General features: G+C 42.2%; 1 protein-coding gene across 6 annotated transcripts in view; it reads left to right on the forward strand.

Annotated features, from left to right (window-relative positions):
• The window catches only part of mpp7a (MAGUK p55 scaffold protein 7a), a 175,035-nt gene that overhangs the window by 123,170 nt on the left and 36,946 nt on the right, over nucleotides 1-14,919 (forward strand). For 2 of the 6 annotated variants that reach the window (XM_088072300.1, XM_088072304.1), the window contains 4 exons: nucleotides 6,130-6,177; nucleotides 7,281-7,301; nucleotides 7,414-7,428; nucleotides 8,285-8,317. The exons of 1 other annotated variant lie outside the window; for it this stretch is intronic. In XM_088072300.1, the coding sequence (XP_087928426.1) occupies nucleotides 6,130-6,177; nucleotides 7,281-7,301; nucleotides 7,414-7,428; nucleotides 8,285-8,317 (117 nt within the window). The remainder of the gene's footprint in view (nucleotides 1-6,129; nucleotides 6,178-7,280; nucleotides 7,302-7,413; nucleotides 7,429-8,284; nucleotides 8,318-14,919) is intronic. 3 more of the 6 variants (XM_088072301.1, XM_088072302.1, XM_088072303.1) reach the window with 3 other exon arrangements.

The raw sequence follows: 14,919 nt of genomic DNA on the forward strand, positions 1-14,919 counted from the left end.
TATTAGGTTATCCCTCATATATACCACATCTCAACCATGAAAGTGTTTCCTCATTGTCCTCCTACACATCAAGGGTTCCCTTCGATCCTTAAAAAGACTTAAAAGGCATTAAATTCCTTCATCTAAAGGTCTTAATTGGCATTAAAAATCTTTCAGAAGTCTTAAAAATGCTAAGACATAAGAGGAAGCATACTTTGTATCACATTTTTCTGATTTTGCATCGTAACATCTAAAAATAAGTGGTAATATCTATTTTAAAATAATTAACTGAATGCCTCCCACATTAACGTCATGCAGTTTAGGAAAGAAGAAAACGTTTTTTTTTGGTTTTTTTTTTAAATTCAAACCTTTGAAACCTGAGCAAATTGGATTAGCAAGAAACCATTTAAAAATACCTGAAAATTAGTTAAAACAAGCACACACACAAAGAAAAATGGTAAAAAAAAAAAACAAAAAAAAACAAAGGAAAGGAAGAAACTAAGGAAATGTCCTGGAAAATTGCTCTTTTTTAAAAAGATATAATTTCATAATATAATTTCCAACATGAACTTCTGATAATTATACATATAATTTTTCCCTTGCTTATTGTAAAATTGGGCTTCAATTAAATTCAGATTGACATTAAAAAAGTCTGAAATCTAACTTGCTTGAAGCTGTGGGAACCCTGACACCTCTCCTCCCTGCTTGTATCCTCACTTCATATCTTTGTTTATATCCTCATTTCAATAAACACATATTTAGGTTTAATGAGACCACATAGGTTTTTCTCTGCAATGTACAGCTCCATCTCCATTTCCCAAACATATGAACCCTCAGAAAAAACACCACACTTGTGCTTGGCTTTGAAGACCTGCTCTGGTCTCACAATGACCCCATTGAACCAAAACCTACTTCTTATTGGTCATATTTTTCACTGTAGATTACCACTTTGGGACGGACATGTCCATTTGACTACTTGTTTCCCTCCGGCATGGCGGTGAGCCCTTAATGTAACGTGACTCTTTCAATATGGAGCTCCGAAATAACCGACAGAGCTACGCTGACCACCTCCAAACTTAGCATTAGGGCTCGTTTACCTCAGATTTGAAGAAGTGAATTATGGATGTTGTCATTTCCTGGTTATGTTCAACCGCATACTGGCATACACGGTGCCGGATGGCCAAAAATAGCCCGCTAAAAAGTTAAAGACAGACAGTGCCGCACTGTTCCCTTCCTATTTCATTTTAATGGCCCAGTTCCTCTTATGAGTTATGGGATTTGTAACCCACCCCAGCGCTCTCTGTGCACAGAGGGCAGGTGTAAAATGTAGTAGAGTCCACTGCGGCTCATACCGAAGGAACATAAGTCTCCTTTTGAGCTAAAGCTAAACTTTCTTCCCCCATACTGTAAGGATTAGTTGTGTGCAGCAGCAGTTGTAGGAAGTCCCTTGACACGGTCCTCTCAGGACGAGATGAATAACTAGGGAATGATAACAATTCACTCTCTGTTCCTCGGTTTCTCAGTGTTCAAAATTTTTTTAAAAAGTCAATTAAAGAAAAATGTTGGCTCAGGTCGGAGTGTAAGCAACGACTAGAGTGAATAAAAGTGAAGGGCGTAAAGGAAAAAAGCAGAAGAAGAGGAGACGCAGGGAAGAGAAAAAGGATAATGGATGGTTTAAAGGAGGAATGGAAGTAGTCGAGGGGTCACATTCGGTAGCAGATGTGGCCCTGCGGAGCGGTGGTGGCTGGGTCAGGCGAGATGGAGGGAGACAAAGCTTGGATCATGGCCCCGTGCGCGCCAAACCGGCTGGGCCCCGGGGCCATAAACTACAACCTAATTGAAGGATACCGTGGAGACCCCGCTGTTACCGGCGCAGGAAAGAGGTGGTGATTGAGGAGGGGGTCCCTTTCTTTCTCTTTCTCGTTCTCTTTCCAGCCCGGGAGCTCCGTCGGCTGGAACAATATTGGTGTTGGCGAGGGGCTGCGGTGAGCATTGCTTAACCGTGTCCATTTACGCCTAACATTTGCAAGATATAAATAATCCCTTTTCCTCACTGTCGCTCCCGCCGCTTTCATGGATGCATTCCTCGGTTATGAAACTGATGTTTAAAGCGCCATCATGTCAATTATCAATCCGGTGCAGGGGTTAGATCAGCTATTTTACATCTTTAGTTGTCAACCTGGCCTATCTGCCTCCTCCCTTTTTCACCCCCCAGCTCCCTACCAGCGATGCCTGGCGCTCCTCCAGCTCCCCATCTGCTCCCTCTGAACATACTGACGGCTCTCTGGGCTTTCTTACAGCATGTCTGTTCCTCTGTCTGACATGCAAACCTCTTCGCTGTCTGATTGTTTGGTTTGGTTTGCAGTCTGCCAAACACGTGGACACACTTATCGCTCACCTTGGGGTCTCCCTATGTCTCTCTTCATACATTACTATCCCTCTCATTCTCACTCTCTCTTTCTCCAGCGAGCAACCGAACCATTTCGAAATGCTGCCCAAGATCGCTCATAAGTGGCCCTGAACCTGGCCCCATGTTCAATTTATCCGTCCATTTCATTTTTCAACTTAAATGCTTACAGACCCGAGGGTAGATTTTTAGAAGCGTGATGGGCGCAGGAGAAAAGTTAGAGCCAGATAACCCCCCGCGGAGACCACCCTTAGAGTTTTATGGATCAAGTTATTATTGTTTCCCTTCACGTTGAAATTCCTCGCACCTTGATTCATTGTCAGTGCCCGATTTGGACTGACTTTTCACATTTTGGAATATCTGCATTTTAATGCACACCAACTCCTGACTTTGAATAATCAGCTTGAAGGCTGGAAGACGCATGACAAAGATCTCACTGTCATCTGGAAAATTCCACCAGTCTCATGCTGGCTGTTTAAAAAAGAGAGAGATACAGCGAGCGAGAGAGATAGTGACAGCGTCCACTTAGTTCAAGGAGAAGGCCATCTGTATGCTGGCTGAGCTGCGAGGTTGACATCAGCTCATAACTCAGGGCCATTTACAGGGTGCTGACTAGGGGTCATTCCTTTGTCTCTTCCTCCCTCGTAAGGAGATAGCTCAAAGCTTGTCTTGGAGCACTGACACTCTGCTGGATGGCCCAGTGAGCCAGATAGAAACTGTGCAGCTCCAAGTATAATCCTGAGAGTACAATTTTATGTTACTCTAATGGCTAGTATTACTTAGCTGCCTAAGCTGCCAAATTGGATGATTATTTACACTCTTGTGGTGATGATGGCACAGATAATTGCTAAGATCGGTTTGATGCTGACCTTCTATTCAACATTCAGAGCAATTTAGTAAAACTACAAAATCCAACTAATTACTATCACTTTGAAAAAGAAAAACTGTGAAATTATCACCCAGAACACTGTAAATATTCATCACAGTTCTGCAACTTTGACCCACCATACTTCCTATTCTTGTGCACACGCAGATTTCTTGTGCATTGAAGGATTAAAGGGATTTAAATTCCAGGGGCACTCTCTTCAGTTATATTTCAGATAATCTGGCGATACAACCTGTCAGATTATCTGAATGTTCATCTTTGTTTGTACCTTGTTTCGACCTCATCATATTTCTAGATCTAAGCAATTACTTTAAGTAAATTGGGCCTCATTCGCCAATTATTCTCAAGGAGAAATTTATTGATAAAGCCAACTTATGCAGTTTTCACAAAGATTCTGACATTTACTGATGTTTTCTTTATTTGGGATATGTTCTTAGGTAATATAATATTCACACACTGAAGAGCATTCTTACAAATGTTTGAGTGCCAACATGTTTGTGCAAAATATTGCACAAGTAGTTATGTTTTCTTCAATTCTATAGTTGTATAATATTGTAGGATTTAAATCACAACAATTTGTAATATTTTAAATATTCATTTTTATTATTTAACACCATTACGATTTTTGGAAATTAAAATGACTCAGTCACTTCAGTTCACATCAGTAATGTTATTGGAACAATGTCATCTTAGCCATGATAGATCATGCTAGAAAATTTTTGACAAAGCAACGTTCTGAGTAAATTATCAATAACTTACAGAAACAATGGAATAGTCCACCTTTCACCTTCTCTCCTCCTCTCTTTGTCATGCTCTCTTGCTGTGGCTATTGTCTCTGTCCTCAGTTCTGACAATTTTGCTTTTGACAATTTTGGGGTGTATCAGGTGTAGGTGGTGGATTAATGCGCATTTTTAGCATTCCATGGGTCTTTTTGTGTTAATTTATATCCACTACTACTAAATATGATAGCTTGTTTAGCATTTACTTCCTGCAGAAGAACCTTTTACTTCACAACTTCTGAAGGCTTTTGTTCTTTTTTTGATTGAGTCGAATGCTTCACTCTCTTTAGACAATTGTTTGGCCATTCTTAACTTCATTTTCTCAATTTTTGTTTTTGTTCTTTTTCTTCTTCTGTGTACACATGATCCTGCAGTTTTATGCCCTTTTTAGGGGGTTTGGCGTGGCATTTACCCATGCTAATAGGAATTAACTGGGACATGCTTTCAATTTATCAGGACAATGGGATTCATTATTATAAAAACAACAGGTGCGATCAATTCTACAGTGTAAGAACACATCATGAATCTGACGTAGACTTTCCTTTCTCAAGAACACATTTAAGAAAAAACTTAGGATGATACGGTGAATGAGGCCCAACGTTATCATAACCAATAATAACATCTAAAACTACAAAAATAAGACTCAAGTTGGAATACACTAGAATTATCCTATCGAGTTATCCACTCGTCTTTCTCTTTTTGTCATCCTTCCTTTCCCTTCATTCCAACACTACCCTCATCTCACCCCTTCTGTCATCCTCTGTGGTGAATCTTTGGTATGTGGGCGATATGTGATATACCCCTAAGCGTGTGTCCCTTTCCAGGGGAGATGGGGAGGGGGGGGGGGGTCGGCCATGAAGCGTCCATCCAATCTAGTACGGCTGGTTAGCTGACTGGTACGCTGGTTGGCTGCACACTGAGAATGTCTGCGAAAGTCAGCGGCAGCAATCTGGGCGGCCATGGCTCCCTGCGCTCAGTAAATGATAGGCTTGGCTGCCACCATCACTGCAGGCCTCGCTGTCCACACATACATCAGATCATGACTTCAGCTCTTTCTCACTGCTCTCAAAAAGGTTGCTTTTGACTGCTGGGTAAAATGCTCTCTCAGAAAAGACAAAAGGTTTTCCACCGTTTAAGCATTTTCAGATTGGCTGCGCCCTTTACATTCTGCAGTGTTATCGCATGGTGTTTCATTAGACCAGGAATGTTGGTGTACAAGGCTGCAAGGCCATTAGGCAATGCAAACCATTCCTGTGGCAGATAGGCACCAGATGAAAGCCTTCCAGAGTGTAATAGGGGCAGCACTTGGAAGGTTTTTCGATATCTTTATCATTCTCATATTGTCCTTGTTGTTTCCTCTTTCAAGTCTCTCTGTCTTTCCCCCTCCACAATTACCTCAGAATGTACTTTAGGTGCTGGTCCAACTTAAAATGTCACATTACGGCAGGAGGAGGGCAACATCAGTCAGAACATTGCCGTGAACACTAACATGTGAAACAAGATGTCAGATAAAGGCGGACACATTTGGCTCCACACTTCAAAACAATCATGGCTCTCAGGCCTGATGTTTCTAGCACGGAGCAACCTTCGCGGTGATCGCTCCTGACTGCTGTTTTGGCTAGTCATTAACTCCGGCTGTGACGTAACAGCTCCCCAAGCTGCGGTGCGCTCTGGGAAATGAACGCGGCGCTGTAAGGCGAGCCCCGTGCTGTGGTAGATGGTGTTATGTATGTTTTGATTTAACCTTGTTTGGCCAAAATGGGAACACGTGAAGAGGAGGAAGCATCTATAAGTGCCTCCAAATGTTAACAGCGTCTTTAAACAAACACACACACTGATCCTGCATCAGCTACCATTTTGAAACCATCATCTTATAGCTGTTTGGATGGCACTCTTAAACATCTGGAGTCATTTCATAAGCTACCTTAAATCAAAATGAAACGCTTTAATGTAGAACACATCCCGGTTTCAAAAGTCTAGCTCAGAGTAGGCTCTTTATTGTTTTGGTCTGAACTCTTGAACAATGTAAGCAGGATTTTGGAAGCTTTTGAATCTGAATATGTTTCTTTCTGTAAAGTCACAGCAGATGCACAACAGCCATGTACCACCGCCTGTGTCTCACTAGGTAAAAATATGTCATGTAGCAAAATAGAAACAATAGAAATATAATTTAGTAGAATGTCAGTTCATTCTTATAGTTCGATAAAATATTACTAGCTTTTTTCTGAGCTTTCAATTGCATCTCTTGGTCTTCAACGGTGGACGGATTTTTTTTACAAACCCACTGTAGATGAAACTATGCCCACTTTTGGACATCCGCTAATGGATATCAAGGCCTGATTATTGGCTGCCAGCCTATTGATGTGCCATTCAAGAAGATCCTTGCCAAAACAATGAGGAACTTTACCTGCTCTTGTCTTCCTTGTTAGAGAGGAGGACTTTGGGTTTCGATGCCCCTTGACCTCTTTTATGAATCCTACTAGGTCAAGCTATTGGATCCAGCTATTGCACTGGATGGGTAGACCTTGTTCAGAGCAGAAAAGACACAAGACTGATGAAAATTAAAAAAATGCATTGCTGGAATTGTATGATGCCATCAGCAGCAACAAGCCCAAGTAACCGGGTGGAATCTTCATAGTAGCTGGTGATTTCAGTCAACTCCTCCCTCAACTCCAAAAATGTAGCAGGATCAAGGACAAAGTGTAATTTGGTAAGATACATGTTGCTACAGCTACCAAGGTTGGCAGCCAACTTATGGGGCTTTAATGTCTGGAAGCCCACTGTTGTCATGCGGAAGTTGAAGTTGGTGTTGGTGTGGTTTTATCTTAAAGGGGTTGTAAAAATAATCTTCCTCCAGAATTTCGTACTTTATTAATGTCATGACGGCTGGGCATATGTCATACACTGATGAAGACCATGGGTTGCAGTTGAAAAAAGTTAGTAAGGGGACCATATTTAGTGATTGTTGTTATTTTTCTGTTTGTTTTGTTGAGATCAGTTAACTTTTAGACCCAATAAGGATAGTAGTGCAAAATGAAATAGATTCATTCAGAACTATTTCAGTGTTTGTAAGAGAAACTACTCAGCACAACAATGTTGTCACAGTATTGTGTACAAGTGTTTTTCATAACTAATATATTTTAGCTCAAATTAGAGTATTTCACATGAGAAATTGAGATGTTAACTCTTCTTTTTGTCATTTGTTTGTCTTGTTTTTGCTTTTCTAAGACGATGTGGCAGTAGAGTTTGGTAGGTTTCCTCTTCTTTATTCTCCCATCTTGTCTCATAACTTACTTTTTGTTCATCAAAACTTCCTATTCTCCTGCCTCATTAATACTCCTTGCTTCCTTTGCACTCACAGCTGAGGAGATCGAAGGTACTACTTCTCTGGCATCTCCCATTGAATTGCACTTTACTGACTCATAGTGTTGCGACTCAAAAAAACAGTAAAACCATTTGTGATTGGTTCCCCTTCATAATTTTTGTGTGTTATGAAAGGTTTACCTCTCACCTCTGCTCCTCATCCCTCTTGTTTTCATTGGGCCTGTCTTCTCATGTCAAAGCTAATAATCGCTCCTGAAGGAGAGCATCAGACGCCCCCGTCGATTTCTCCTCTTAAACACTGCAGGGAGTTTGTAGGTTATTGGCTCATGTGCTGTACATAGCCTCATCTCTCACCAGATAACTTGTCATTTTCATTGGAGTAGACGTCGCTTGGAGAATCATTCCTCTACATGGACACCTCCAGTAATCTTGTGCCAAACTCATAATACTAAATTATTCATAAACTTAAGAAAAACAGTCATCCAACGAATTGGCCAAGGATGTAGTGGACTGTAAACCAAATCCAGTTTATGCAAATGTTATTTGAAGAATATGGTTTATCCTTGAGTTTTGTTGAGGTTAACTAATTGTATTATTTTTACGAGGATTTTTTTTGGTTATGTTGGTAGTCATCTGCCTCATGATGCATCAGCTGGAGGTCATTGTCTTATTTACCACTACATCATTGGCTGTCACTCATCATTGGACATAACTAATTAACTGACATGAGTAACAATCAATCTAATCAGATTTCTGTCTTTTTTATTGTACCTTTATGTGTTTTTTATGTGTATTTCTTTGGACTTTTACTTTTCCTGTATGTGCTTAGAAGGGTAGGTGTCTTTTTTCTTTAACATGATGATGTGCCTCTCTTCTGGCTTCTCCTTTCTGTCTTTTCTCATCACCAGAGGATGCTGACTATAGTAGCGGATTCCACCTAGGTGAGAGATGTTGTCTTCTTCTCCTCCTTTAGTCCTCTGCCCTCCTGACGTGGCTGTTCCATTAATGCATTAACAGTGGAGACAGTGGCCAAGATTGTATTAGATTTACATATGTCCTCTCCAATAATCCGTCCTCGACCCTTAAGCCCTTCCTTCATAGACCAGTCTTTGTAATGTGTGCCAGACAGTATTACACTGACAAATATATATCTGCTTTTCATAATCTACTTGACATATCCTTCTAACTCCCCGAGTGTTTTTGGTACAACTGATTCAACTTGGACTCCCATGTAAAAACACTAAGAGTGTAGTGGTTCTCTAGCCTACGGTGTGCTATTTCTGCGCTCTTGCTGACAGCGTCATGAGCACACTGGCACATCATGTCATGGATTTGCAGTATGTGGTAGTTATCCTGTTCTGCCTCTGCTGTGGGTCTGAAGACATCTATGAGAATGGTTCTGGATGGATTTGGGTTAAAAAGACTGCTTGTTTTCCACGCTTTGTTCTGGAGGTCCGGCCGAGCGCCGGCCTCGTTGATGTGGTCCCGGTCAGACTTAATGACAATTACCGTGGTCCGCTTTGGTTTTGCAGGCCTTTCCAGAAAGCTGCTGCTTCCAATTCTCTGTCTTGTACAGAAAATGTTCCCCATCATGTTTTTATTACCACTGTCATTTTCCCGACAAATCATAAGGTATCGTCCCTCTGGAGGACCACAGGCTGTACGAGCTGGCTCGCGTACAAATCCTCTGTCTGTCCATCTGCCTTTTTCTTTCGTTTCTGTCTCTTTATTTCCCCTTCAGTCTCTTACTTGCTCTCTTTATCCCATTCTGTCTATATTCAGATGTTGAGGTCAAGAGGTGAGCTGGCCTCGGAGCTCTCCTTGCACACTACACCATTTAGACTCCAGATTTCACAGGATATCCAGTGCACACGCGAGTTTATAAATACTGAGTTTGAGCCATGTCTGCCAAGCTCAATCAGGGTCACTTCCCAAGGCTGAACTTTGCCAAACACCAGTCCATTTTTTTCCACTCCTCTCCGTCCCCTTCAGGCTTGCCCTTGCTGTCACCCTGCCTCCTCCATGAGGTCAATGACCTCAGCCTCTCCTCTTCCTCCTCGGTACCCAAACAACATCCAGCACTCTAGCGGGTTAGCAGCATTTCTCGACTCCAGCAGCCCAGAACGAGGTTTAACTGAAATGAGAGAACCTCAGGAGGAGGAGGAGAAAAAAATTGTGAGTTATAATAACATCTTTTCTATGTGAGTACTTGCTGCATGGCTTTTCAGCCTGTTGGATGTGGTTGTATGATTTAGAGTTGGCCCGTCCCTAAAAGTTTGAAATCCTAGAACTTACAGATGCTTTTGCAATGCTACTGAGGTTGCATGGGGAAATAAAGGAGGCGGTGGGAGGGGGTAGGCAATTGTTGTCCTTAGTTTTTGGTTTGTTTTCCCTTCATGCCTCTTGCAGTGATGCAACGTCTGTAAGGTCTTTAGCCAAAAGCGATCCTCAAGCACTACCGGGGGGCGAGCAGATTCCTGTGCTCAGATGTTTCTTGAATTTAGAGCCAGCAGACGAGAGAATTAAGTCAGACTCAGGAGGAGGAAATCTACGCCCCATGAAGCCTTTAATTGGGCTTTTATAGAAAGCAGTGCTTTGAGACTGTACAGGATAGTAAAGCACAGTTTTGACACCCATTGTTTTTGTAAGTAGAAGATGCACCAGAAGAATTTTTTTTCAGGCGATCCATCAGTGAACTTAACCAGAGTCACAACAGAAACTCCATACACTTGCACTGTGAGATGGTGGAATAGTTACAGTAACACATCACTAACATAATTCCAAAGTCGCACACACTAAACATCCAGAAAGAGAGAAAGCAACCCAATGACCATAAGAGGTGTTCACAATGTACATTTCTGCAAACTATAGATACATCACATTTTTACATTATTTTGTAGTAGATACATAAATACTTAACATTTCTCAACAACACAGGGTGAAGTTATCATTACATTTAGGCACAAAAAACACTTGGTTATGGTTAGGAAAAGATCATGTTTTGGCTTTAAACACCCGTGTTTGGTAGCACAAAAGCAGAGACAGTTTGGTGAAAAACAACCAGGTTCAATGGCTCAGTTACTGCTGGGAAACACTATGATGTGCTATTAAAAACACGAGATTCAGTGGCTCAAGTACTGCTGGGAACTACTGTGATGAGCTAGTAAAATCACCCAGTTCTGGTAAAAATACAGAGGTCGGGTTAATAAAAAAAAAAAAAAAACAGGTGTGGTGTAACAAATGTGGCTGGTGAAAAAACAATGGAAAACTTTTGGGATGTGTTGTTAAAAGCATCGAGTTTGGTAAAAACATCCAGGTTTTGTGCCACAAATGCCACTGGGAAAGACTTTAATTTGCCGTGAAACCACCCAGGTTCAGTAAAAAACCTGGGTGGGTGGGTGGATGGATGGATGGATGGATGGATGGATGGATGGATGGATAGATGGATGGATGGATGGATGCGTGGGTGGGTCGGTGGGTGGATGGATGGATGGATTGATCGGTGGATGGATGGATGGATTGATCGGTGGATGGATGGATGGGTGGATGGGTGGATTGGTTGGTGGATGGATGGATGGATGGGTGGGTGGGTGAAGGGATGGATGGATTGATGGATGGATTGATCGGTTGATGGATGGATGGATGGATGATTGGTCGGTGGATGGGTGAGTGGGTGGATTGATCAGTGGATGGATGGATGGGTGGATTGATCAGTGGATGGATGGATGGGTGGATTGGTCGGTGGATGGATGGATGGATGGATTGGTCGGTGGATGGATGGATGGATGGGTGGGGTTGCACTGCAAGCAAGTAGCTCCAGATAAGTCAAAGCTGAAGGATCTGGTGCTGCGATATCCATCAGCCTCTCACAATCCAATTATGTCCAAGTTATGGGAAAAATGATAAAGTGTTATAAACTGAAATAAAAAATGCTCCATTTCCAAGTTGAAATGAGTTCATCAGGCTGCAGGTTCAATAGCTGAGGACATGTGGGAGCCAATGCTTTGGAATTAGTGAGTTTTTCCCCCATCTGCGCCCAAACAGAGCCCTTTGTAAGATTGAAATGATATGCATTTTTTATAAATATCCAACATTTGCATGCAATCAGAGCAGGTATATATACACTGGCTAACAGGTGTGCTTTTATGGGTTGTTTAAAGAGTCGGAGGAGAGACGTGGAATTTCCGTGACGGTGGCTTTGTTGTAGAGCATCTTCTCTGTCTGTGACTGATGAGACAAACAGGAAATCAGGCATTTAGTCTCAGTACATTTGGCACTCAGAGGCCCCTTTTGGCATGTTGATAGTGGCTTCAAGGACTCCAGTAGAAACAGAAGTATCTGTGTGTGTGTGTGTGTGCGCGTGCATGTGCATGCTTTTTTTTTTTCTGCCAACACATAAGGCATCAGGCATCGTTTTTGAGACGAGACATTCCTGAGCCCAAAGAGCTGTGGGATAAGACGGAGGGGAAAAACAAATAGCGCTCGACACAAACGGACCTCTCGCAGCCAAAGGTCTAGAGCGCTATTCCACCGTATAAGCCTGTAACACTTGGGTTGGGTACCACTTTCCAAATGCTTAGTGCGGGGGCCGTGGAAACTACTCCCAGAATGTGTTCTCCCCAGATAACACTCTAATGAGTTCACCACCGTGGACTGCTACACGTACGGATTTCAAATGTCACACTGACAAACTTTGCCTTTTGCTTTCATGTATTTATAAGTAGAATAAAGAAGTTCACCAGCTCAGCTGAAATTTATCTGAAACTTCCTAAAGTCTAGAGGTTGGATCAGGTATGGTATATGTATACAGTATTGTGAGCACATCCCGAAGTAGTTAGACGTTTGATACAATCACGTAAGGTCAGCCATGGAGCCCACTTTACTACTGTACCGTAATCATTTTCACAGATGCCTGTTAACAGTTGTGTGCCGGGAGCATTTGAAGGACACACGCCTGTCTGTCTGGATAGGCCTCCTTTCTTCTTTTCACTTGCTGTCCATTCTCCTCTCCTCTCCTGATTCTTCTCCCTATTCCCCTCTTTTTCCCCCTTTGATTGTTCTCCTTTCCTCCCTTAACCCTTTGATGCCCGGATTAACGAAAAAAAAGGCAGTGAGCAACTTGAGAAATGTCCTGCAAATTGCAAGATTTTGTAGATTTAGAAAATGATTTTTTAAAAACTATATTTGTAATTATGATAATAGCATATTTATAATTATGATTCAGAATAATAATTATTTTTTAAGCATTTTTTCAGGTCATTTCCTTGTTTTAGTTTTTTTTTTGTTGTTGTTTTCTTTTGGGAGAATTTTCAAGTATTTTTTGTAACTTTTTACTAATTTCTTGCTAATTTTGGGTCACTTGGGTCACTCTTCTCCTCATATTATTTTTTTTTAAAGAAATCAAGCCAATTTGCTCAGGTTTTAAAGGGTTAATTCCTTTTCTCTCTGTTCTTGATTCCTCCATAATTCCTCTCCTTTTCTGATTTCCTCTTCTGATTCCTTTCATCCCCCTTTTTTTATTCCTCTGCTGAATCCTTTCCTCTCCACTTTTGATTCTTCTCCTGCATTCTTCACTTTCTTCTCTTAAGTCTTTTCCTTTCCTGATTCCTCTAATGATTCCTCTTCTCTCCTCTCCTAATTTCTTTCCCGATTATTTTCCTTTTCTCTTTTGATTCCTCTCCCCAACCATTTCCTTTCACCTCTTTTTTTCTGTTTCTGATTTCTCTCCTTTCCTGTCTTAATTTCTCTCCTTTTCTGATTCCTGTCCCAAATGCTTTCTTTACCGTTATGATTCCTCACCTGATTCATTTCCTTTCCCCTCTTAATACCTCTTCTCTCATTAATCCTGTCCTTTTCCTTTTTAATTCCTCTTTCTTGATTCCTCTCCAGGTTCCTTTTCTTTTCCTTTATAATCAGTCCTTTTTACTTTCTTATTTCAGCCTGTTCTAATTCCAAACTCATAAAAGACCGCTGCTTTGTCATTGCTTTTGGTGTAATAGTGCAACGCCAAAAGGCTCTTTTACCATGATACACGGCTGCATGGCTGCAGGTGAGAACATGTCCGGTCAGAACCGTTTGCAGTGTTATTATGCACCGATGGATGGCCGGATGGCACCTACCATGTCCACCTAATACACACAAAGGCCGCAACACTTTAAAACATGGCTGGATGGAAACTGTCGCATGTGCATGAAATGCGGCAGAACAACATCAGGTTGAAACGCTGCCGGTAACAACATAATATAAGAAGCCTGAGGGCGCCTGGAGGGCAGGTGGGAGGGTAGATGGGTTGGGCAAACCAGGACTTTGATGCAGGAGTGAGATATTCACTTCCCGTCTGAATGTAATGATTTTTTCTACTCCTTCCCCAAATCCTAAATATCTGTGCCAACATGTGCGTGTGTTGATGTCCCAGTGTCGGTTGCCATGTGCTTTTGTTGCTGAAACCTAATCACATGCAGCATCATCCCACCATGAGCATTAGTTGACGTTATGGTAGCTGCATAAGAGGAAGAGCAGATGCAGAGGGATACCTTAAATGTAACATGTAGACGCAGAGGTCGACTGACAAAGCTGCAATATGTGATGACCTGGGATGAGAACATGTTGACTTTATCCTTTCCTCTCCTCAAGACCACTGATTCCTCTCCAGATTCCTCTTCTGAATCTTTGAGTCTTTCCTGACTTTTTACTCTTTTCTTTTCCTTCCGGTTAGTCTCCTTTCTTTTCTTCTCTTTTTATCTCCTTGAGACCTTTTTGAAACCTTTGGAGGTGTTTTACAGTGCTGCATGTTGGCCCACAGTGACATGGCTCACTGTCTTTATAATAATGTCAGATCTACAGAAATCTGGACATACTTTGCCTTGACAGTCTAGCACGCTTCCTTGCATTATGCAAGCAAAGCAAATTGGTGATAAATGAAGCAGAGCAGTCCTTGCGTCTACCCTGGGCTTTTGTATTTTTGTCATTATGAGCAGCCGCGCTCCTCTTCCTTTTATTCACTGCTGGGGTAATAATGGCTGACAGTGTGGAAAGCGTCCTCCACCTCCCGAGCCGCCTTCCACGAGGCTTCCTCATACCTTCCAACCAAGCCAGTAATGGGCACGCATAGTGAGGCCGAGAGAGCCGGTAATGCTTCCCACATTTGGTGCCCACGAACGAGACTAAGTGTTACAGCGTTAAACCGCAGCGCGCGGCACCGAGCCACGAGCATAATACTCACTTAATCCCCAGCTGCCATGCGTGGTTAATTCCATAGATGTCGTCTACATTAGTCCAGAGGAGAGAAGGCCCCCGGCAGGGAGAGCCGGGATGGCACTGGAGCTGTCAGCGCGGTCTCCTGTAGTTAGTCCACGGCCCTGAGATGGCGGACCTCACGGTACCGAGGCCTCACAACAGGTGGTTTCACTATGAGCCTTTTCCTCTTCGCTCCACCGCACATTTTCTCTCTCCCTTCTCTGCACAAAATGAAGTTTGATTTGAGGGAAAACGTCATTTTTTATTCTTCCCTGTGTTGTCATCTCACTGATCGCCTACGCGTGAT

Source organism: Plectropomus leopardus, chromosome 21, assembly GCF_026936395.1.
Source record: "Plectropomus leopardus strain MGB_pleo_1.0 chromosome 21, ASM2693639v1, whole genome shotgun sequence".
Classification (NCBI taxonomy): domain Eukaryota; kingdom Metazoa; phylum Chordata; class Actinopteri; order Perciformes; family Serranidae; genus Plectropomus; species Plectropomus leopardus.